Raw genomic sequence first — 23,362 nt, 5'->3', positions numbered from 1 at the left:
TTTGAATGAGAAACATGTTTTTGGAAAATGGTGATGAAGAAGGTGAATGACGATGATTTTGGCTGAAAGAGATCGAGTTCAAGAGAGATGAACAATGAATGAGAAATCAACAGCAGCATTGTCATACGAATGAAGCGTTGAAGAAAAGCAGGAAAACAATTGGAAAAAGAAAGAAACAAAGAAAGAAAGAAAGAAAGAAACAAAGAAAGAAAAAGAAAAGAAAATACTGTGAAACTTGATGAAGGAGAACCAATTAAAGAAGAAGGAGAAGAAAGGGTAGAGGAAGGGAAGATATCAGCTTTTCCAGGTCATGTTGTGAAACTGAAAAAAAAAAAAAACTGAATGTGTTCTGAATGTGAATGCTCAGCCAGCTCATCAGCTCTGATGAAAGAGTCACTTCTCCCAAACACTCTCAACAATCGCGCCAAGCAAACTGCTTTCCCCTTTCAAACTCATGTCAAGCATTGTCAGGCTATGCATCATACAAAATAGATGGCAGAAGTCACAACTGTCATCGTTGAGTGCAATCCAAACAATAGACAACCTCAAAACTCCTGGCTCTTTTGTTTAAAAAACGATAAAAACGCTTCTTTCTATGGCATTTCTGTTCGTGGCCAATCTTCATTCATTCAAAAAACACCTTTAAAGAAAAATGAATGAAACAAAAAAAGTCAAACCATCTTTTTGGCACTGAAATATTTTCCCATCTCCAATGGATTGATAATTGTCAACCCAATTAGCTTTCTTGTTCTCCAAAATTGCCTCTTGCCACATAAAAATTCAGACAACAAGACAATAAACGGCTGGCATAGAACTTGATTGAAATCAGAGAATCCCTTGTGAAGCTGGCCATGATTCCAAATGAAATAACACATTCTACAGATTAACAAGAAAATAACCCCCCTTCAAGACTAATTCAACGTCATGTCTTTGCCGACGGAATTCCATCACGTTTCGTGTAAAATGCAAATTCAATTGTTAATAAGGCCTGCTGAGTGTCTCGCTCTGCTCGCTTCCTCCATTGTTCAATCCCCCCAACTCCCTTTCCTCTTCAAAAAAACAAATCTTGCATAATAGTTATGCCAAGCGCACTGCGGTTCCCTCAAAATGAACAAGCAGTTCAATTCAATCTTTTCGATATTCTGCTCACTTTTTCTGCATCTTGCTTGAATTATTTTTCATTTAAAATATCACAGCCGACGTTGCATCATATGTTTTGTAATATATAACCAAGTTCAAATCCCATGCAATTTCTTCCGCCAATTCACTTTTCGCAAGCAATCGATGCAAACAGCCACTCGCTCCTCCATCTGCAAGCAAAATCCCTGCCCTTCAGCAGTGCTATAACTCGCGTGGGTGCATCTGTGGTTGTGCGCACAAGCATCTCAAACATGCCCTTATTGCAGACAATCACCAATAAAAATTCTTCATTTATAAAATTATAGGTTATTTACCCTTATTTATTTGCTCAAAAACAAGATTATTTTATTTCATCGATTTGCTTGTTTTGAGACAAAAATCACAAATGCTATATGAAAATGCATTGACCACAGTATTATTAGATTTTTGACTTGGTGTTTTTAATTCTTTTGATTCTATTGCACCACAAATATTTCGAAAATGAATTCATTTGTTGTTTTTGATTCATTTTGTCATTTTGCAGTTACAATCAACGAAACAAATATTTCTTGGTATGTCTATGTTATGAGAAAACGATTGCTCGGATGATTAATTGTTTTATTTTTTAATTTTTCAGAAAAACTGCTGCAATTGGAAAAATGCACAGACGTTGAGCAGAAGCGGAAAATCGAAGAAATGAAAGAATTTGTTTATAAAATGAGTGAAGTTAAATTGGTTTCTGTTTTCAATGTTGAAACATATAACATTATTAACAAAATGATTGAAGAAAAGAAACTTTTGATGGAGAATGTACTCGTCTTGCTGAAGCATGTTGAATATAACAAAACGCTGATGGGCCTGTGGAGTGGGAGCTTTGAAACATCTTCATTAAACGAAAGACTTGAGAAGATGATTCTTGAAGAAGAACAGAAAAAAGAAGAAAAGAATGAAAAGCTGATGATTGATCTTTGCGAATGTTATCTTTTTCTTAACAAGTGGTTTTCTTCAGAATTGCTTTCGATTTGCATTCCTTGCCTTCTGAAAGTTGCATCGAAGAAAGAGGAAAACGAGGAAACTCAAAATGAGGTGGAAATGGCTTTACTGGCTTTGAGCAACATTAGGTTCTTGGAGGTTTGATAATATTTTGTCTAATTTTGCTTTTCTTGTAAGTCTTAGTTTTCTTCTGAAATAGAAATTGAAAAAAGATCTTTTCTTGAATGAAATAAAAGAGATTATTCAACACCATCAGCTGCATTATCACCTTTCTCATCTTGCATATCAATTGGCTTGGTGGTTTTTGATCAACAGATGCTGTTGTGAAAGAAGTTTGGAAGATGTGATTGTAAATGAATTGCATTTTGCGAGAGAGGCTAAAAAACAGCTAAATGAACTGACAAAATATGTGGATTGGACGATTAAAAACGAGAAAATAGAAACAGAAGAAGATTTTCTTTTGATGAAATGGCTTGAGACATTTGACATTTTCTTGGATAAATGCAAATTGTGGAATGAAGAATGTTCTGAGATGATCAGCAACATTGTTCAGATATTCCGAGATGCGATGAAGAATTACAGAGAAATTAGCTATCAATGCATAGAATTATTAAGAAAAACAATCGAAAAGAAAAACATGGGAATTGCTGACTTGCTGAAATGTGGAGCTTTTAATATCATTTTGGAGGAGATTCAGCGACAGACATTGGATGACTATTTTTTGGAGAGCTATATGAAATGCTTTTTGGATATGTCGAGGCGATTAAAATCAATGGATGATGAAAATGAGGAAGCGAAAAGAAAGACAACGAAAATGGCGATACACGAAAAGATGGAAGAAGAAGGATACGAAGATACTATCACTTGCTTTCATGGAATATTTGATTTTCTTAATAAAAAATACTATCGTTTTTTATCGTTGTATATTTCTGATTATTTCGTAAATGCTTGAGGAATTGTTTTGATTTAATGAATCAAAAATTACATTTTTCTATTTTTATCATTACACAAAAAAGAAAACAATTGAGTTATTTTGCCGAAAAGACTATTTTTCAAAGCTTTAAAATGCAATGAAGAACTAAAAAAAAAAAAAGAGAGAGAGAGAGAGAAAGAGAGACAGTGAGTTATTTTTCATTTTAGAGTGCATAAACCACAAGATTTTTTTTTTGATTTCATTTTATTGCTTCAAATCAAACTTCTTTACTTTTTTTAAATAGTCAAAGCAATTCTGTTGCTAATTAATGTTTGTTCAACAAAGATTTGAATTTTGAAAACGTTTCAAATGAAAATGACAGAAACAAAAGCATTCTTTAAACACACACAATTCATAAGAAAAGCATCAAGGTCATTTGATTTGCTGGCTTTTCTCATAATTGCGTTCGAAAACTAATATTCGTTTTGAAAATTTCAAACACAAAAAATCAACTCGGATCAAATAAAAGCGATGTTAGAACGAGGAGGGTAAAAGAGGAATTACAATAAATGAAGTGCTTGAGGAATGATAACAATCAGAAGAAGACGAATGGAGAAAAAGAGCAATAGAAATTGTAGCAACGATCATATCAGGCCAAGTTCAAATTAAAAAAAGAATTGAAGGCAAAAAAAAAATTAGGAAGAGAATCGAACATGAAGAAAATGAGATGACAAAGGAGGATCGAGAGAAATCACAAAAAAGATAGGCAAACAGTCATCAAACACAAAGATGAAGGCTTAATTGGAAAAAGAGGATGATTGTGAAGAAGAAGGAAGAGGTTTCTAGAAACTATTCAACTTCAAAATAAAAATGGGGGTTATTTGAAAATTGAAGAAAACGAACACAAAACAGATATAAAAAATAATTGTAACAAAGAGATGAAAAAATATGTGAAAAAGAAAAAATGATGAATGCTGTAGCAGATTGTGAAGCTATCTTTTGCAATTATAAATTTTTGATTTTTAACGAGAGATGAAAAAATCCTCGAAATCGCTTATTAATTTCAAATTTAAATATCTTCTCAAAGCAAGTCTATAGAAACTGACGACAATGTCTTCATATCCATCTTCTTCCATCTTCTCAAACATCTTTCTTTGAAACATCATTTTTTGCTTTGCCTTTCCATTCAGCTTGTTCCAGGCAATCCAAACAAATGAAAACACTCCATTCACCTTTTCCTTTTCACTCTTCAATATTTCTGAAAGTTTTCTAAATATATTCTCGCTGTATCCTGTAACTTCATTATCAATTGTTGGCTGATGCAGTTCCCCCAGAAGGAAGTCAATGACCTCTTCACGCAAGTAATCAACATGTTCTGCTTTATCAATCAAGTGTCTAAAAAAATAATAAATGCATTCCTTATATGTCTTTCTGTAGTTTTTCTTAGCTGCTCTGCACAAATTAGCAACACTAATTGTCAGTTTTTTGGATTCTTCTTTTGGAAAAAACCAGCTGTAATAATAACAGCCACGCAACATAATGATCCAACTTTCTATTATTTTTATTTCTTTCAAATTTCTTGTTTCAAATTTTCTTTCCTTCCAATCCACACTTTCTCTCAGTTCATCCAACTCTTTTGCTGCTTCTCTCGCGAAATGCAATTCATTCACGATCAGATCTTCCAAACTTCTTTCAAAATGGTATCTGTCTATCAAAAACTTCCAAGCCAATTGATACTCAAGCCGTGTAAGGTTGTGATGCTTTTGGTGATGTGTTATGATTTCTTTGATTTCATTCAAATATAGTTTTTTTCCTATTGACTTATTTTTTAAAAAAATGTGAATTCATCAAAAAACGAAGTAAAACAATCAACAAACAAACAAACAAATCAAACCCCCCACATTCCAATATTGCTCAGAGAATACAACGCAAATTCCGCTTCTTTCTGAGTCTCCTTGTTTTCCTCTTTCTTCGAGGCAACTTTCAAAAGACAAGGCACACAAATTGATATCAACTTCAATGATAATACGAAGCTGAAACAAAGATTGCATTCGCAAAGATCAGCCAAAAGCTTTTCGTTCTTTTCTATTTTCTCATCTTCATCAACTATCATTTTCTCAAATCTTCCGCGTAACAAGGAATTATAAAAGCCACAACTCCACAAGTTCAAAAGAACTTTGCAATATCCAGCATGCTTCAGCAGCAAAAGTGCATTTTCCATTGTCATTTTCTTTTCTTCAATCATTTTGAATATTTTATCAAACAATTCTGTGTTGAAAACGGATTCGAATTCTTCTTTATTCATTCCATCAACTATTTCATTCATTTCTTCAATTTTTTGCTTCTGCTCTGCTTCAGTGAATTGTTCCATCTGTGAAAGTTTCTCTTAAAAAAATTGTGAAATACAAAGAATAAAAAGAACACATTTATTCATTAAACCATTCATTTCTTATAAAATTTTGCATACCCTAAAACGTTTGTTCATCTGAAGGTCTCTGTGACATCATAAAGTGAATCAAAAACAACAAATGAATTCATTTTCGAAATATTTGTGGTGCAATAGAATCAAAAGAATTAAAAACACCAAGTCAAAAATCTAATAATACTGTGGTCAATGCATTTTCATATAGCATTTGTGATTTTTGTCTCAAAACAAGCAAATCGATGAAATAAAATAATCTTGTTTTTGAGCAAATAAATAAGGGTAAATAACCTATAATTTTATAAATGAAGAATTTTTATTGGTGATTGTCTGCAATAAGGGCATGTTTGAGATGCTTGTGCGCACAACCACAGATGCACCCACGCGAGTTATAGCACTGCTGAAGGGCAGGGATTTTGCTTGCAGATGGAGGAGCGAGTGGCTGTTTGCATCGATTGCTTGCGAAAAGTGAATTGGCGGAAGAAATTGCATGGGATTTGAACTTGGTTATATATTACAAAACATATGATGCAACGTCGGCTGTGATATTTTAAATGAAAAATAATTCAAGCAAGATGCAGAAAAAGTGAGCAGAATATCGAAAAGATTGAATTGAACTGCTTGTTCATTTTGAGGGAACCGCAGTGCGCTTGGCATAACTATTATGCAAGATTTGTTTTTTTGAAGAGGAAAGGGAGTTGGGGGGATTGAACAATGGAGGAAGCGAGCAGAGCGAGACACTCAGCAGGCCTTATTAACAATTGAATTTGCATTTTACACGAAACGTGATGGAATTCCGTCGGCAAAGACATGACGTTGAATTAGTCTTGAAGGGGGGTTATTTTCTTGTTAATCTGTAGAATGTGTTATTTCATTTGGAATCATGGCCAGCTTCACAAGGGATTCTCTGATTTCAATCAAGTTCTATGCCAGCCGTTTATTGTCTTGTTGTCTGAATTTTTATGTGGCAAGAGGCAATTTTGGAGAACAAGAAAGCTAATTGGGTTGACAATTATCAATCCATTGGAGATGGGAAAATATTTCAGTGCCAAAAAGATGGTTTGACTTTTTTTGTTTCATTCATTTTTCTTTAAAGGTGTTTTTGAATGAATGAAGATTGGCCACGAACAGAAATGCCATAGAAAGAAGCGTTTTTATCGTTTTTTAAACAAAAGAGCCAGGAGTTTTGAGGTTGTCTATTGTTTGGATTGCACTCAACGATGACAGTTGTGACTTCTGCCATCTATTTTGTATGATGCATAGCCTGACAATGCTTGACATGAGTTTGAAAGGGGAAAGCAGTTTGCTTGGCGCGATTGTTGAGAGTGTTTGGGAGAAGTGACTCTTTCATCAGAGCTGATGAGCTGGCTGAGCATTCACATTCAGAACACATTCAGTTTTTTTTTTTTTTCAGTTTCACAACATGACCTGGAAAAGCTGATATCTTCCCTTCCTCTACCCTTTCTTCTCCTTCTTCTTTAATTGGTTCTCCTTCATCAAGTTTCACAGTATTTTCTTTTCTTTTTCTTTCTTTGTTTCTTTCTTTCTTTCTTTCTTTGTTTCTTTCTTTTTCCAATTGTTTTCCTGCTTTTCTTCAACGCTTCATTCGTATGACAATGCTGCTGTTGATTTCTCATTCATTGTTCATCTCTCTTGAACTCGATCTCTTTCAGCCAAAATCATCGTCATTCACCTTCTTCATCACCATTTTCCAAAAACATGTTTCTCATTCAAAATTCTTCTCGACAAACCGTCAACAAATATGAAACACCCCACATCCTGATATTTCTTCACTCTTCTCCTTCTTGTTCTTCTGCCAACATCATCAACATTAACATCATCATCAAAGAAAGCATGAGAATTTCAAAACAGAATTTCTTCTTCTTCTTCTTCTTCTTCTTCTTCTTCGTCGTCGTCTTCTGCATTTTGAATGTGAGTGAAAAGGGAAATATTGAAGGATGGAAGGGGAAAAGGCAAAGAAAGACATTTTCGATTGAACGTTTCAGCCAATTGCATCAATGTTGTGGATTCGTTCGCTTCGTCTTTTCTACTCATTCTCAGCCAGCCAAAGTGAAAGGGTTTATTTTTGAGGGAATGGATTGGTTTTGGATTGGGCTTTGAGAAAAAAGGGGAGTTTGGAAGAATGAGTTTTTGTTGGAAAAGATGAGGAGCTGATGGGAAAGCGAAGGGGGATTATGGAACGATGGAGAGGAAAAGAACGCTTTTGAGAGGAGATTGAGGGAGATCAGCGAGAGAAGCAGAATGAAGAAGAAAAATAGATGATGATGAATGGAGAAATATTTATTTATGTGAAGGAAAAGCAGCTGAAGAGGCGGAAAGGAAGGAAAGATGAAGAAATTTGGTTGGAGCAGAATTGAAGGATTGTTTTTGTTGAAAAGAAGATCTGCGAGTTATCTTCTGCTTTTTCTGCTTTTTCTGCTTTTTCTGCTTCTCCATCAGCAGGCAAAAGCAGATGAAAGCGAAACGATGAAAGAGGGGAGGGGAAGAAAGAAAGAAAGGAAGAAATGGAATTAGAGAAAAGATTTGAAGAATTGCATTTGGAAAGGAAATGAGGAAAACAGATGCTCTTGCGAAAGAAAAGAGAAAAGAAATGGAGGGAAAGGCAAAGATTTATTTATTTATTTATTTTTCATTCATATTTATTTGCGCAAAAAGGGAAAGATGAAATAAAGGAAAGGAAGGAAAACAAAATGAGGGTGAAAGTTGTTTTGAGGGAAATACCTTTTGAGAAAGAAGAAAACTGAAGAAGAAAACTGAAGAAGAAAACTGAAGAAGAAAATGAAATTGCGATGAAGAAATAGAATGAAGTGGAAGAAGAGGAAAAAGAGGAGGAAGAAGATAATGGGAAATGCAAAGGCAAAAGTGAAAGAAAAAGGGAGGATTGAAATGATGACGGAAGAAGAAATGGAAGAATATCATGCTGTCAATGTCAGTTTGTTCCACTTCGACAGAAAGTGTCTTTTTTTTTTTTTATTTTTTTTTGAGATGCGAAAAGAAATGCCATTCTGTTGGGTCTTCTGCCGCAGAGGAACAGACTGGCCAAGGAGCCATTGCATCGACGCCGATGACGCCAGAAGGAAAAGGAGAAGAAGGAGGAAATGAAGGAGAAGAGTTTCAACCTCTTTTGCATTCACCTTCATGATTTCCATCATTCGCTTCTTCTTCTTCTTCTTTTTCTTTCGCATTTCGCATTTCACCTTATTCGCCGATCACATCAACACTTTCTTCAATCTCCTCTGAGACACCTTCGAGACACCTTCGAGGCACCTTCGACTTCTCCTTTTTCTTCACCTTCAGCATCGTCAGTATAGATGTCAACATCTTCTTCTTCATTTCTCTCTCTCTTTCTCTCTCTCTCTCAATCATTGAGCAGGCGCCTGCGCAGAAGGAGCTGAAGATTCCTCGTCCTCCATCAATGTGTGGAATTCAAAGTGGCCTTAGACATTTTTCATTGGAATCGGATGACAGCAGAAGAGCGAGAGAAAGAGAAAGAGAGAAAGAGAAAGAGAAAGTGGAGTTTGGACAAAAGGAAAAGGAATGAGTGCTTCGAGCAGATGAAATGGAAGAGGTTATTGATTGTGAGGAGGTGATGATTGAGCAGCTGCTTCTTCTTCTGAATCATCAGCTGTGGAAGAAGAAGAAGGAGAAGGAGAAATGACAGTTGAGAAGGCTTTGATCAGATTGGCAAAGGAAAGGGGATTGATGGGGGAATGAAGAAGAACAAAGAGGAGCAGGAGATGAAAAGAAGGGAGAAAGGAGAGAGAAGTCTGTTCAAAGAATAAGAGAGGCAAAGAAGATGAATGGAGAGAAGCCTTGGGAGATGATGTCTGCCATTGCATCGGATACACGCATGATTCCGGAAGGGGAGGAAAGAAAAGAGAAATGGGCTGCAGCGAAAGCAGCGCGGAAACATCTGCAAAGCCACAAAAAGAGGAGAAAAAGGAATAACGACATCGGGTGACGAAGCAGGCGCGGGAGGAAGACTCTGAAGCCAAGAAGACAGACAGGGAAAGAGGTGAAGACGAGGAGAGGAGGAGAGGAGGAGAGGAGGAGAGGAGGAAGATGAGGAGATGGCAGAAAATGAGAGAGAAAAAGAACGAAAGAAACGCAGAGGATGGAGCAGGGCAGCTGAGCCAGAGCCAGCAAAGGCAGTCAGGTTGAGGCACGTGCATCGCAGTGGCAAAGCGAGAGATGGAAAGAAGGGTGCTTCATCAGCATTCTGTGATGTGCATTCAAACATGCGATGAAGAGCAACCGCCGTTCTCTGCACGAGTCCGTTCAAAATGGAAGAGAAGCCGAACAAAAGAATCGGGAAGGAGATAGAATGGAAGAGCAAGGAGCTGGAAGATTAATGGAGCAATGAGAAACTGAGAGAGGAAAAAGAGAAAGGAGACAAAAGTGCAGCAGTTGTCCAGCTGCACATTAAGCTGATGATGGAAGAGCATCTGCTGGCATTGTTGTTGATGAAGCAGAAGCATCCGAAACAAACAGCCCTTTCACAAACAGCCCTTTCCAACTCCTAATCCTCCTCTGCTGATGGAACATCTGGTTCAGCAAGCATTGAGGAGGAGGTGAGAAGGAAGCTGAGCTGCACAAGGAAGACACTGAGCTTCGGGAATGGAGGTGGATGAGGCATTTTGAAGGGAGGAGTGAAAGATGAGGAGAAGATGAATGAACGGCAAATAATTATTGGTGTGTCGATTGAAGTTGCGAAAAATGAATATGAGAAAATCGCTCTCAGAAAAGGAGAACAGGCTTGGCGAATTCACATATGATTGAAAAAATGAAAAAAATATTTTTCTTTAAAACTATTTGCAGGAATGGATAATGAGATCTGGAAATGGCAAAAGATAAAGGCAAATGGAGGAAGAAGAAGAGGCAGAAGAATTGCATTTGAAATTGCCACAGGGCAGAATCATTGAGCAATAAAATCGGGACAAGAAGAGAAAGAGGGAAAAGAGGAGAATGATTAAAGAAAAAGAGGAAAGCCAGATTGATTGAAGAAGAATGAGATGAAAAAGGAAGGCTTTGAATGTTGAGAGAATCTTTTTGAAGAGAGCTTGTCGACTGAGAACTTCACAAGACAAATCCTTCACGCGTTTTTTTTTTATTTTTTTCAGACGAATATCAGAGAATGTGGATGATGGCAAAGAAGAAACACCGATTGAGTTGTCAGTTGAGCACAATTGTGAATGATTTCATTGAAGAAGAAGAAGAAGAAGAAGAAGAAGAAGAAGAAGAAGAAGAAGAAGAAGAAGAAGAAATGCAAAACAAAGAGGGAATGGAATATGAGACGAAGAATTCGCATCGATGCAAAAGAAGTTTTCAGAGGCAATGCTGATGCTGCTGTTTGGGTGATGCGAATGCTCAGAGAAGGCGAATAACTTCCCAAGTCCATCCCCTGAAGCATCTTCAAATAGCAATCAAACACAAAACCCGTTTGATGGATGAAATGGAAAATGCAAACCAAACAGAATCAAACGTTGGCATGAACTTTGTTTCTCTCAGTTGTCTCGTGAAAAACAAACATTCTCATTTGTTCTTGGTTGCTGCCTTCGCAAGCAGACATTGCAGGCAGATGTTGTGTGCACTCTCTCCAACCAGCCTCAAACACCTCAGATGCAACAGAAACACTCAGCAGCGATTCCACATGCAGAATCTGCCCTTCTTCCTCTTCTTTCTCTTCTTCCTCCATCTCCAAATCAATCGAACATCTCTTTCTGCCTTGGTCCTCATTCATGGCCAAGCCATTCATCGACATTTTCATCTGCTCCACATCTTTCCTCATCACTTCTGCACTTTCACCTGAAGTTATGCCCAAAGACACATCTGCTGCTTCTTCTTCTGCTCTTGAATTCTTCTGTTGAATGCCATCGGCTGGCGAAACTATACACACATCAGTTTCTGTTGAATGTTGCTTGCCTGCCTCATCCCCATCCTCTGCCCAAGCGCATCCACAACCAGCAGCACCCTCGCATCTTCAAATTTGCACTGATTCTCTTCGATTGTTTTTATAAACTCCCTGCATGCTGTCGGACAGCCTCCTTTCACCACATTTCTTCTTCTTCCTCCTCTGCCTCTTCTCTCTCCTCCAACACCTCCAGCGCAATCGCATCAGGCTGCAGAACCACATCCTCCATCCTCAGCCCCGCCTCCTTCAGTGACTTTTCCTCAATCTCCCCCACTTCACGCCCTGCAATCTCTCACCCCATCGCTCATCTTCAGCTTCATCACAACAGGCCTCGACTTCTGCTTAAGGGATACCTTCCTCGCCATCACAAATGGCAGCAGCGATGGGTCAAGCAGATTGTAGATCGTCGGGAATGCATTCACAACTCTCTAAGGAAAGATCCACTTGCTCACCTTCTCTATGCCCACGAACTCTGCAAGCGAAGGAAGCAGCTCTACCAACGGAACTGAAAGCATCACCAAAGGAATCGTATCGTGGGTGAATGCAACATACCCCCCGTTCATCATCTTATGCCTCTTCACAACATAACCCCTCAGTATGTGCTGTCCAGATGCCTCAGATACAACAATCCTCAATCAGCTATCGATGTTATTCATCAAACATCCTGACATTGATGGCGCTGCCACCGCAGAGGCATTCAAAGGGTGCAATTACTGATCCTGATGAGGATGATGACTGTTCATTCTCAACTGATTCCTTCTCTTCCCTTCTCTGCCTCCGGAATGGCGAAGCAGATCGGCGAGCTGCTCCAGGCGAGATTGAAGAGGAAGCTGGAGAAAAAGAAGGCGAAGAGATAAAAAAAATAAAAATACTTTTCTGCACTGACAACAAGAAGCGTTTTGAGAGAGGACATTCGCATTTGGTGATTGCTTCATCAGCAGCAAAGAACACAGCATTTTCATATTGCTCAGAAAAAAAAAAAAGAATCGAGGTATTTATTCAAAAGAAATGGAAACAATTTGAGCATCTTTATTTGAATGGAAAAGGAAACAACAAAAAGGAAGGAAATAAACCTCCGCCAGAGCAATTGGCTGATTTCGAAAGCAATCGCTCAGATGAAAGCATTTCGTGATTGAGAGAAATAGTTTTTGAAAATATTTATTTTATTTTATTTTATTTTTTTGCAAATAAACAAGCTTCTTTGTCATATCAATTTCGCATTGATTGTTTTCGAAACTGTTAATTCGATTGCAAAAATTCTTGTTTTGTATTATTTTTGGTGTGTGCTGTTGATGAATTGAAAAAGATATCAGCAATTGCGAAAAGAGCATTTTCCTTTCAAGAAAACTGACATACTCTTCAACTCAACAAGCTGGTGGTGTGTTTGTGCTAATTGTCACAGGAAGGGTGAATAAGAATTGTAATTGGAAGTACATATATAAATATATAATATAATATTATATAAACCACCCATCAACATCAACGAAAAAATACAATTTGCGATAAAAAACGAAAAAGATGAAACAAAAAAATTGTAAAATATATTTCGAACGAATAATAAGTTGTTGAATATTCACGCACGCAAACAATAAATGCAAAATGCATTTCAATAAAAAAGAAAGAAAGAAAATGTATTTTTTTTTAATTCCACAATCTCATTTTTCTTTAACAAGAAGCGTCTTTGAACTGCTCCCATCAGATCCATCAGATCCATCAGATCCATCGCTTTCTTTGCTCTCTTCATTTCCCTCCACACAATTCGAAAAGCATTCATAATCAACTGCATCAGAAATCGTTACTGCCACTGCCCCTGGCGGAAATCGCTGGATGAACTCCCGCTTCAACTCCATCAGCTTCGGCCGGTCTGCTGCTTCTTGGCTCAAGCACGACCTCATGCACTCAAACAACGATGACTCCCTTTCTGCTCCATTTGCAGGCCTCTCCCCATTCACAATCTTGTCTCCTGCTGTCCCTGCCTCATACTCCCCAAACGGGATCTCCAGCGTCAGGCACTCCCACAGCATCATCCCAATCGAGAATGCCACTGACTTCTTCGTTGCTCCCATCTTCTTGTTCATCAGCAGCTCTGGCGCCTTCCACCTCAAGCTTTCTAATTTGTTGTCCTCATCATCTTCAAACGCTGACGAAGGCGGAGGCGAGCCTCTTCCTTTCTTATTCGCACATGAGCAATCAGACGCAGATGTCACAATGGACGACGAAGAAAAAACAGACGACGAATCCGAATCATCGGAAGAAGAGCAGTCCGAGTGGAGGGCAATGCAGATCACCATGTGCTCTGAGAAAAGAACAATGAGCGAACTCAGATTGGAAAGAGATGAAAGAGTGTTTTCCATTTCGTCGAAGACGTGCAGCGCGAGATTAGCCACCCAGAACAGGATCTGCGCAGCTGTCTGCTCTCTTTGCTGAAGAGTGCCAATAGCCATTTCCTTCTTCTCGTTCCGCCCATGCAACAACATAAACAACGAATCTCTCAAATCCACAATCAGCTTCTCATGTGGAGACGAGCAGGCCATCGCATCCACCAGATTCGACATCGATGAGGTGGTGGGGCACAGACCCTCCGATCGAACAAATGTTGTGTCTGTGTCCGAAGTGTCTGTTGTTGAAGTTGATGAAATGGATGGTGATGGTGATCTCTTTCTTGTCTCTTCTTCCTCAACCTTCTCCAGCATCCATTCTGGGATCTTGTCTGAATCTTTCCCAAGAATGTATTCTGTTGATCCACTCTCGCTCAGCAAATACTCTTCAGACTCCGAATGCACCATCTTCTTTCCACACATCCTCCTCTTTGCATTCTCCTCGTTTTTCTTCTCTGCCTCTCTCTCTGCTCTTCGCCATTGCTCCTCTGGCGACATCTCCATCGTCATCATCTCAATCAGCTTCGGATCCTTTTTCACTGTGTCTTCCACAATTATCTCCAATTCTTCTGTTCTTCTCTTTTGCTTTCTCCATCTGACCCCCAACGTAATCGAAACAACAAGAACAATTAGAAACATCACAGCCAATATAACAACAATAATCGGCCAGATCGATTTCCCTTCTTTTCCTCCTTCAGCAAGTTTTTCATTTCCATTTGTCCGAGATTCGCTTTTGTTCTTCAGGATAAATGAATCAGTTGATGATGGTTTATCAGCACTCCCAAATAGCATGCTCACTCTCACTTCTGCTTCACTTGCCACCCCTTCAATTGTCTTGGTAGGAACAGACCCATGCACCTCTTCTTCGGATATGAAACCGCTTTCATCAAACGAATACTTCTCAACCACCTCCTCATCCCCAATCGCTGCAACTGTCTTGAACGAGAGGTTGCAAGGGAGGAGAACCAATCCTCTGAACACAACATCCACCTTCTCCTCTGACTTTTCCGATGACACGCTCTCCACCCTCGGGATGAAAAATGGTGATTCTCTTTCTCCTGCAATCCCTTCCAGCGTGCATCCTTCATCCAATATCCACAAAGAGGTATTGTCCTTCACTCCATCCCCTCCTTTCAAGCTCGCAACTTTCAATTTTGCTGAGTTTCCACACAGAATGTTTCTTCGTGCCGACCCATAATTCGCTATTGATGGATTGTTGTTCTCAAATCTCCCATCATATATCTCCACACTTCCACCTGACAACGAAAGCCCTCCATTTTCTGAATTTGCCAGTGTCGAATCCTTCATCAGCCCAGAACAATTCTGAAGATCAACCATCGACCCATTCCACCGGCACACATTTTCGAAACTATCTTCGTTGACTCCAAAATGCTGCACATTCGCTGCTCCATCAAATAAACATGAAGATAAGTTAACATCTGTTAAGTCTGTCAGAGCTGCAATTCTCCCCTTTTCTGAGGATGAGATGCATTTTTGGCTGGTGCAGTTCTCCAACTCCACCAACAAAGACGAAGATGAAGAAGATGAAGAAGATGAAGAAGAAGCAGCCAAACAGCACGGTCCAAGCGAATTTCTGGTAATGTTTCGATACGATGACTGCTTCAGCCGGAATGTCGAAGCGTTTGATGCCACACTCACTGCACACCCTTCTCCAAGCATCGCGTTGCAAATGGCCAAGAAATTCATCTCAACATTCGCATCTTCGCATTCAACAGAAAGCAACGATTCCTTTGAAACGCGTATATCGTCGAGTTCCACGTGGCTGCACTGGATGTTTGAATGGCCTCCTGAACCGTCTGAGCAAAACACAATCAAGCTTGCTTTGCTCTCTGCATTCTTGACTTGAACCTTCTGCAGCTGAGAGTCTTTGCAGCTCCGAAGGATGAGAGCCGATCGATCAAACATGCAGCTGGAAACAAGCACTTGCAACATGGACAGGTTTGTGAGATTGCTGAAATCAAATAACTCTCCACAATTCACATCAGAAATGTTCAAGTCCATAAACGTGCAGTATTGTCCTCCCCCTCTTGCTGCAACACACGAAGAACTGAGACGGAGAGAAGCAAAAGTGCATCTGTTGATCGACAGCCTCCCATTCTCCACAAGAATGACAGAGCAGTTCAGCCTCGTTTCAGAGCTTCCGCTCCAATCTTCTTGAGCAAATGTTGTGTCTGCAATCGACAAGTTGCCATCAGCCAGCAATAACAAGCTGGAATGCGAAGAAGAAAAAGCGCTCCCAAACAAAAACGAAAGAGATTCCATTTTCACTCTCGACGAGCACGAAACGAGACTGCTCCTCTTGCTTCCTATGCTGCTGTTCAGCACAATATTCCCTCTTTCCCCTTCTGCAGACAGCGACTTCATCGAGACATCGCAAGCGCTTGCTTCCCCCGACACCGCAGCCCGTTTGTCGATCAGCAAATTGCTGTAAACAGAAGGAATGACGTGTGCCAGCGCAACATTCACCGAAATGCAAGGCCCGCTCATCCCACCACACTGCCGCGAATCAGACGCGTTGTCCGCTGTTGAAGACGCAAATATCGTCTCGCTCTGATACACAACCACAAGCAGCAGCAGATCTTGCTCGTCCGCATAGTCGGGTGCAGTGCATCCCCACATCGCAAATTCCCGAACAAACGGTGGCCTGAAGTCGAGCTCGAACAGCTCCGCCCCGATTTGAGCTTCAACATTCGCACATTTCACATACACGTCTCTTCCCCTGAAAGCTTTGTTCTCCATGAACGTCGTGTTTTTCAACAGGAAAGGAAGCAGCCCATCACTTGTAATCGAAGAACAATCCAGGAACATCGCGCCTCCTCTGCCAGTCGCCGAGCAGAAGCATCCTGAGATTGTGGAAAAACGGCACTCAAAATATCCTCCTTCGCTCAATTTCATGGCAATGCATCCGCCATTCTCGCTCAGGCTGCTTCCGCTGCTCTTGATCGACGTGTTTTGGACAAGCACGCTGGAAGGCTCGCTTCCACAGCAGCTGATGATCGACGGCTCAGAAGGAGCACTTTGGCGAAGCGAGAAAAGCGTGCAGCATTTCAGCTCAACTCTTGGACTGTCGCCTTCATTCAACATCTGTGGCTCGCCTCGCAATTCTGCCTGCGCCAGCACTGCCACAATGCTTTTGCCCATCAGCTCCATGTTGCTCATCGAAACATTCGTCCAGTCAATGCTGCTCTCATGAGAGGCTATCAGAATGTGACTTTCGGCTTTGATGGACTGGAACGAGCAGAATGACAATTCGCATGTTCCAGACAGGCAGGCAACGATGCAATAACGAATGGGGGTGTCGGAGGTGCTGGTGAAGGAGCAGCCTTGAGCGGCAAAGGAGCTGCCACCAGTGCTTATCAGCTTCGTCTGTTTCCACCCAGAGCCATCCCTGCAGCAGATCTCAATGTTCATCAAGGAGCATTTTCCATTGTTTGCAAGCACACAATCGCCTTCTTCTGGCTTTTCTGCCTGAGGAGAAATGGCTGCTCCAAAAGTTAGAGTTGGGCATGACTCGGCATCAGTGGAGGTCAGAACGATGTCTGAAATGTCGACTTCGCAATCCACTTGAACTTCATCGATGATCACAAAAGTGCTCATGTTTGGTTGCGCTGGCTCATCCAACGCACGAAAGTGCTTCTGCCCATACTCCATTGTTGCACATGGCTCTTCTCCACTCCCACACCGCAGGACGTCCCACCCGCTGTTCCTGCTGAGATGGATTTCTTGTGAAGCAAATTCAATCAGAAATCGGCACAGATCGAAGTCAGTTTTTGTGGAGTCGCTCCCGACGAGCAGATTTGCATCGCCTGCTGTCTCACTCACTTCAAATGCCAATGACTGTTTTGTGATCGAAACATTCAGGTCTGACGAGAAAAAGAACATGTTTTTCCCGTGTTTTGCAGAGCACTGATCGAAAGCCATCTGGCGGAAGGAAAATGCATTGGAAGCTGAGCAGTCGAAATAGACCCCTCCTCCTTTTCCACCTGCTTCACTTTCAGCACAGCATTTCGTGAATGTGGCGTTCTCCATCATGAATTGGGATTCGGCTTCGATAACAATTTTCATCGCGCCTCCCTCCATGCTCTCAGCGCCTTTGGCATTCGTGACATTCCAGTGCAAGCACTCAACATGGCTTGAAATTGAGGATGCAATTAACACAGCGCTGTTTGCATCGCCGTTGGTGATCCCTTCAAAAGAGCATTGGGAAAGAGAGACGACCCCATCACTCTTCGTACCATCGTTCAGCTGTTTGGATGTTGACGATGGAATCACACCGATGAGAGGCTGATCGCCAATGTCTGAGTTTTTCACATTCAATGAAATAGCCGTTGTTGGTGTGCTGGCTGTGCTCTCACTCACTGCGATAGGCGCATGCTGAAGATTCGCTGAACTCAACAGGCACTCGTTCATATTGAGACTTCCTCCGCTCATCTGAAACAGCCAATAGCTCATCTGGTTCAGCTCCCCCACCTGCATCTCGAACGCGCACTTTGTCAGCGACAGGCTGCTCTCAGAAGACAAGAATATCAGCGTTTCTATCTCAGAATCAAACGAAGATGGAAGCAAAAAGCGGATTAGCTCGATGGATACATTCCCTGTGGCTGTCATCGCTTTTCCAGTCAGTGTATTCAGCGATTTGGCACAAGTGATTCCAGCTTTTGAAGCGTTTGATGATCTCAAGATTAAATCTGGCTGTTTCAGTTCGCTCTCAATTATCACTGATTCAACGACAGCTATTGCCTTTGCACTCACCTCTGCCAGTCTCTCCATGCAATAATCAACCGACTGGCATGGATAATCCGAGAATCCGCACACCACAGTATCAGCACCATCCTCGCTTCCAACATGGATTGTGCTCCCAACTTCCTCCAGAAACAGAACCAACGGAATCGAATGTTCATGATCATTTCCATGGAACCCGCGCAAGTCATCAAAGGAGCCGTGTCCAAGCGCATAAGCAAAAGGAAGCGTCTCGTTCGTGATCGATTCCTTCAGGTATGGCGATTGGACAAACAAGTCGTTTCCATGCTTCGCTTTGTTTGGCTTTTCTGACGAAAATGAAGGAGATGTGATGGTAAATGCTGCATCGGAGTGCTCAAGATTCAGAAAGATCCCTCCCCCGAATCCCACCTGCGAATCGAAAGGCGCCTCGCATTCTTCGAACGAACATTCCGTAATTGTTGCTGAACACGAACTTTTCAAAGAGAGGAACAGCGCCCCGCCTCCATTCCCATCCCCAGAAACAACACAATGTTCAAAGGCGCATCCATTTATTGAGGCAGTGCATGCATCCTCAAACCCTTCGCTCCACACTGCATTCAGGCATCCGCCATTCTGCTCGCTCTCAACATCCCAAAAAGAAGCATTCGAAAGAGAGACAAATTTGCAATCCGACAAAGCAATTGCACAGCCTTGCGAAAATGAAAACCCAGAGACATTCACAAATTCCATCATTAAAGAGCCTTCTTCAACCTGAATCAAGGATTTTGTTGAGGGTTGAGTCGATTGGGCGCTTTTGGTGAAACTGCACAGTTCCAACATAATTGAACCAGATGAGCTGATTGTGATTGCAGATCGGTTGAACACGCAAGCAAAGGAAATCTTCTTTGCATTCAGTGAGCCATTCCCAATGGAGATCAAACATTCTGTTGATGAGGCTTCGAGGCACTTTATTGCTGATGCGTTGTTCTCTGCTCCGCTGAGAACGATGTTTCTCCAGTCGATTTCAATCATGTCTTCTTCAAATTCTTCATTGGCCATAAAAACATTCTGCCCCAAATATGAATTCCATCTTGTCACTCCATATTCCACCGTTTGGCATTCCGAGCCTGTTCCTCCACATGTGTCCATATTTCTTCCAGAATTGCTGATGTGTATTTCTGGCTGAGCTGTTGGCAGATATGAATCATATTGAACGCCTTTATCTCCGCAGTCCAATGCATATGCAATGCATTGCACGACTTTCCTTGGAGCTGTTGAAAGAGAAAAGCATTCCAATATCTGAATTGTATTTGTCAAGCTAAATCCTTTTCCAATATAAATATCTGCTGCATGTGTCGATTTATTCACTGTATTGTTTTCAAACAAGCAAAACTGAATTTTCTCTTGCTTATTAAAGATATTTTCGGAAGTGTCAAAGCCTCCTGCTCCTAATTGCGAATCTCCTTTTAATAAGTAACAATTTGACATCACGAAATCAGTCCTTGGTTCTTGAAGAAAAACTGTTCCAGCATAAATTGAAATTGCTTTGCTGTTTTTGAAGACAGAGTTGTAAATTGATCCACTTGCTCCTTCTTCCCATGCAACACTTCCTCCAAAAGCTGCTGAACAGTTTTCAAAAGAACAGCCAATTATCAGAGAAAAATTATTTGAAAGATGAGTAAACGCTCCTCCGATAGAAATGGCTCCCGTTCCTCTGCAACAATTAAACATTGAATTCTCAATCATACAATCGCTTTCATTGCTAAATATTGCACCTCCATAGCCATAATAACCATCAAATGTATCGGTGCATTCAGAAAATGAGCATTTGTCAACAGTGAGCTTTGCTCCGCCTTTAACTGCAATTGCACCACCATGAACAGCGCTGCATTCGGTGAAATTGCAATCTTCGAATTTGATATCACCTTCTGAAAATGATTGTGCTTCATTCGTGAAGTTCTGATGAGAAATGGTGTTTCTCGAACGAATGAAAGAAGTGTTCGAGGAGCTGAAACCACATCCACGAGAGCCAGAGATGAGAACGCCATAAATTGGACAAACACAATCGGAGACCGTGCATCCTTCGATTTTGCTCTCCTGCAAAGAATGCCTTTGTGGAGAGTTTTTGTTGCTGCTCCGAGCAGACACATTGTGGAAGCTGCAAAAAGAAGCTGAGGCAAATGACAAATCGACATCGCCAATGAACGGATTCGCAGACGAGGCACAGAACGAAGAAAATGTGCAGCACAAAACATGAGCGCTCCCTGTCAAACGCTGTGCGGATATTCCTGCTGAAACAAGAGATGGCTGCGCTTGCTGCGGAAAGGGACTTCGGAAAGAAATATTCGCCATTCGTATTGTTCCTCCTGCACACTCAAAAGCAGAGTCTTCTGTTTCTGTCACCACGCTTATCGTGCAGTCACTAACGTATAGCAAAGAAAATTCATTTCTCACAGATATCGCACATGTGCCATTTTGGATGATATTTATTCGCTCAACAGCCAACGACGAGTTCAGAACCTTCATCTGGCTCCAAATCAAGCTCCATTTGTACTTATCATCATTGGCAAGGCCAGCAGGAAATTTATAACAAAATGCCCTCTCTGCATCCACCGGCAATCGTTTTAAGCGTTTTTCTGTATTTCGTGGCCAGCCAGATGAATCCAAATCCTGCACCACATTAGGCTTCGCCACACTGATTGCATTTGATGTGCGCGAGGATGGTGCATTTTTGCGCTTCTCGCTTGTGTCTCCAAGGCTTCCAATGTTATTATCTTGAAAATCGTTCTTTTTGATCGCATCGGCATCGTAGCTCGCTTTTTCATTGCAGAAAATTGCGTGAAAAACTATAGAAACACAAAAAAGCGTGTAAAGTGTGGTGCATGTTTTTCGTTTGAGACGTAATTCCATGCTTATCAACTCGAATTTTTTATTTTATGACATTGATCAAATCTCATTTATGTTGGTATTGAGTTTTGAATGTTTAAAGATATTTTAAATATAAAATATGATGAATAGAAAATCACGAGAAAAATATGATAATAGTCGAAAAATGAAAGTGGAACTGGTTATCTGCGTTCTTGTTCTAAAAAATAGAACAATCCCAAGAGGTGGACATAACCCTAAATAGTTATTTTTCAGGTTATTATATTCTTAATAAAAACCCTAAAGACCCAAATAAACCTAATGAAACAGCTTTATGCAAACATGAACAAATATTCTTGTTCTTCAGTTGCACTTTTATCAACTCAAACCCTAAGATATTTTCATTTTATAGATCACAAAATTGAAAAGCATCAAAAAATACTTAACAAAGTGATTATAAGAGCTATTAACAATTTGTTAAGCAGTTTGTTAACAAATTTTTGATTTATAATTTTTATGATTTTCACAGAAAAATATGTTTATTAAGAGTTATGTCCACCTATTGGGAAAGAACCGTAAAAATTGCTTGCATTTTTAATGATATAGTTAGAGTTAATAATGTTGGACACTTTCAATTACTGTGGACAGTGGAATTATCTCAACAACCGTTGAAAGTTGCTTTTTGAAAATTAACCCAATAATTCTCCCAATGAATACAAACTTACAAGTCAAACAGAAATGAAACAACTTTCTCTGTTGGGGAAAAAAAACATATTTAATTTTCGGAGAAACTTGCATAATCTTATTTCTCCGAGTTTCTCCGAAAATTAAATATGTTTTTTTTCCCCAACAGAGAAAGTTGTTTCATTTCTGTTTGACTTGTAAGTTTGTATTCATTGGGAGAATTATTGGGTTAATTTTCAAAAAGCAACTTTCAACGGTTGTTGAGATAATTCCACTGTCCACAGTAATTGAAAGTGTCCAACATTATTAACTCTAACTATATGGTGCAAAATATTTCACTTCAAGCATTTTCATTGAAAAATTTAACACTTTTCATTGACTTTTTGAGATCAAAAAACATAAAAAAAAAAATGGTTCAATTTTTTGTTATTCGTGAATTATTGGAAAATTTAATGTTTTGATTTCAATAATGCCTGTTTACAGATATGAAAATCAAATTTTTCTTGAAATCTGAGAAAGAAAAAAAAATGTTATGAGCGAAGTCATTTTTCAATCCCTTGTGCAAAAAATGCTTGAAAGTCCAAATTTTCCCCCATATATCATTGTTCGAAGATAAAATGAGTATTTTTATCATTCAAAATTGTGCTCACACAACATTATTGAATATACCTCTGTGACATGACAAGTTACATAATCATTTGTCTCTCACACGTAAAAAAAGTGTCTGGCACTTTCAGATGTGAGCTCATTATTTCAAAGGTGATGCTGATGTTTAAAAATATCTAATAAAACTTGTCAAAAAAGTGGCAAATGAGTATCATACGACCAGAATAAATCAACAAATTTTTATCTTTTTTCATTCATTGCGTGTCATATAGATATGAAATACTTTCATATTTCTGAGTTAATATTTAAAAAGTGCGTATGTTGAATATTCTGAAATTTTCATGAACCCATTAATAATAAATATTATTTATGTACAAATATTCATTAATTCAATAAGTGTTAATATCAAATCAAATATTAAAACTTATTTGAAATCGATTTATAGAGTGATGTTGAAGAGCATAGACTGTTCAAAACAAGAGAAAATGTATTGAACATAATATTTTCATGCAACGAATGTTCATTCGACTGGATCATCAACAAGGTGCTTAACACGAATGAAGAAAACTGTCCAAATTGTGGCTCGAAAAAGTGTGTTTATTAAAGATCTGAAACAAGAAGACAGTTCTGACGATCGAATTGAAGCAAATCTGAAAGGATATATCACAACACTTTTTTTTCAACATTAAAAATTCCTCTAAACAAATTATTGCATATTCTTCTGTAAA

At 39.7% G+C, this 23,362-nt stretch overlaps 4 protein-coding genes across 4 annotated transcripts; 1 reads left to right on the top strand and 3 right to left on the bottom strand.

The window, feature by feature from the left end:
* Positions 1–4,047: 4,047 nt before the first annotated feature.
* On the bottom strand, positions 4,048–5,471 carry MONOS_16520 (uncharacterized protein; the record flags this gene model as incomplete). Its single annotated transcript, XM_067869425.1, has 3 exons — positions 4,048–4,845; positions 4,920–5,410; positions 5,465–5,471. The coding sequence occupies 3 exons, from the start codon at positions 5,469–5,471 to the stop codon at positions 4,048–4,050; spliced, it is 1,296 nt and encodes a 431-aa protein (XP_067727066.1).
* A 5,473-nt stretch (positions 5,472–10,944) lies between these two features.
* On the bottom strand, positions 10,945–11,945 carry MONOS_17590 (uncharacterized protein; the record flags this gene model as incomplete). Its single annotated transcript, XM_067870525.1, has 2 exons — positions 10,945–11,446; positions 11,932–11,945. The coding sequence occupies 2 exons, from the start codon at positions 11,943–11,945 to the stop codon at positions 10,945–10,947; spliced, it is 516 nt and encodes a 171-aa protein (XP_067727065.1).
* A 107-nt stretch (positions 11,946–12,052) lies between these two features.
* Positions 12,053–12,588, top strand: MONOS_17589 (uncharacterized protein; the record flags this gene model as incomplete). The annotated part of the gene is made up of 1 exon (XM_067870523.1): positions 12,053–12,588. The coding sequence occupies one exon, from the start codon at positions 12,053–12,055 to the stop codon at positions 12,509–12,511; it is 459 nt and encodes a 152-aa protein (XP_067727064.1). The 3' UTR covers positions 12,512–12,588.
* Positions 12,589–13,034: 446 nt separating this feature from the next.
* MONOS_10235fu15789 (uncharacterized protein) lies at positions 13,035–21,389 on the bottom strand (the record flags this gene model as incomplete). The annotated part of the gene is made up of 1 exon (XM_067862666.1): positions 13,035–21,389. The coding sequence occupies one exon, from the start codon at positions 21,387–21,389 to the stop codon at positions 13,035–13,037; it is 8,355 nt and encodes a 2,784-aa protein (XP_067727063.1).
* Positions 21,390–23,362: the final 1,973 nt, after the last annotated feature.

This window comes from Monocercomonoides exilis (genome assembly GCF_001643675.1).
Source record: "Monocercomonoides exilis strain PA203 chromosome Unknown scaffold23-1346700, whole genome shotgun sequence".
Lineage (NCBI taxonomy): Eukaryota > Preaxostyla > Oxymonadida > Polymastigidae > Monocercomonoides > Monocercomonoides exilis.
The sequence above is the reverse complement of the archived record's forward strand: the minus strand, read 5'-3'. Positions and strand labels throughout refer to the sequence as shown.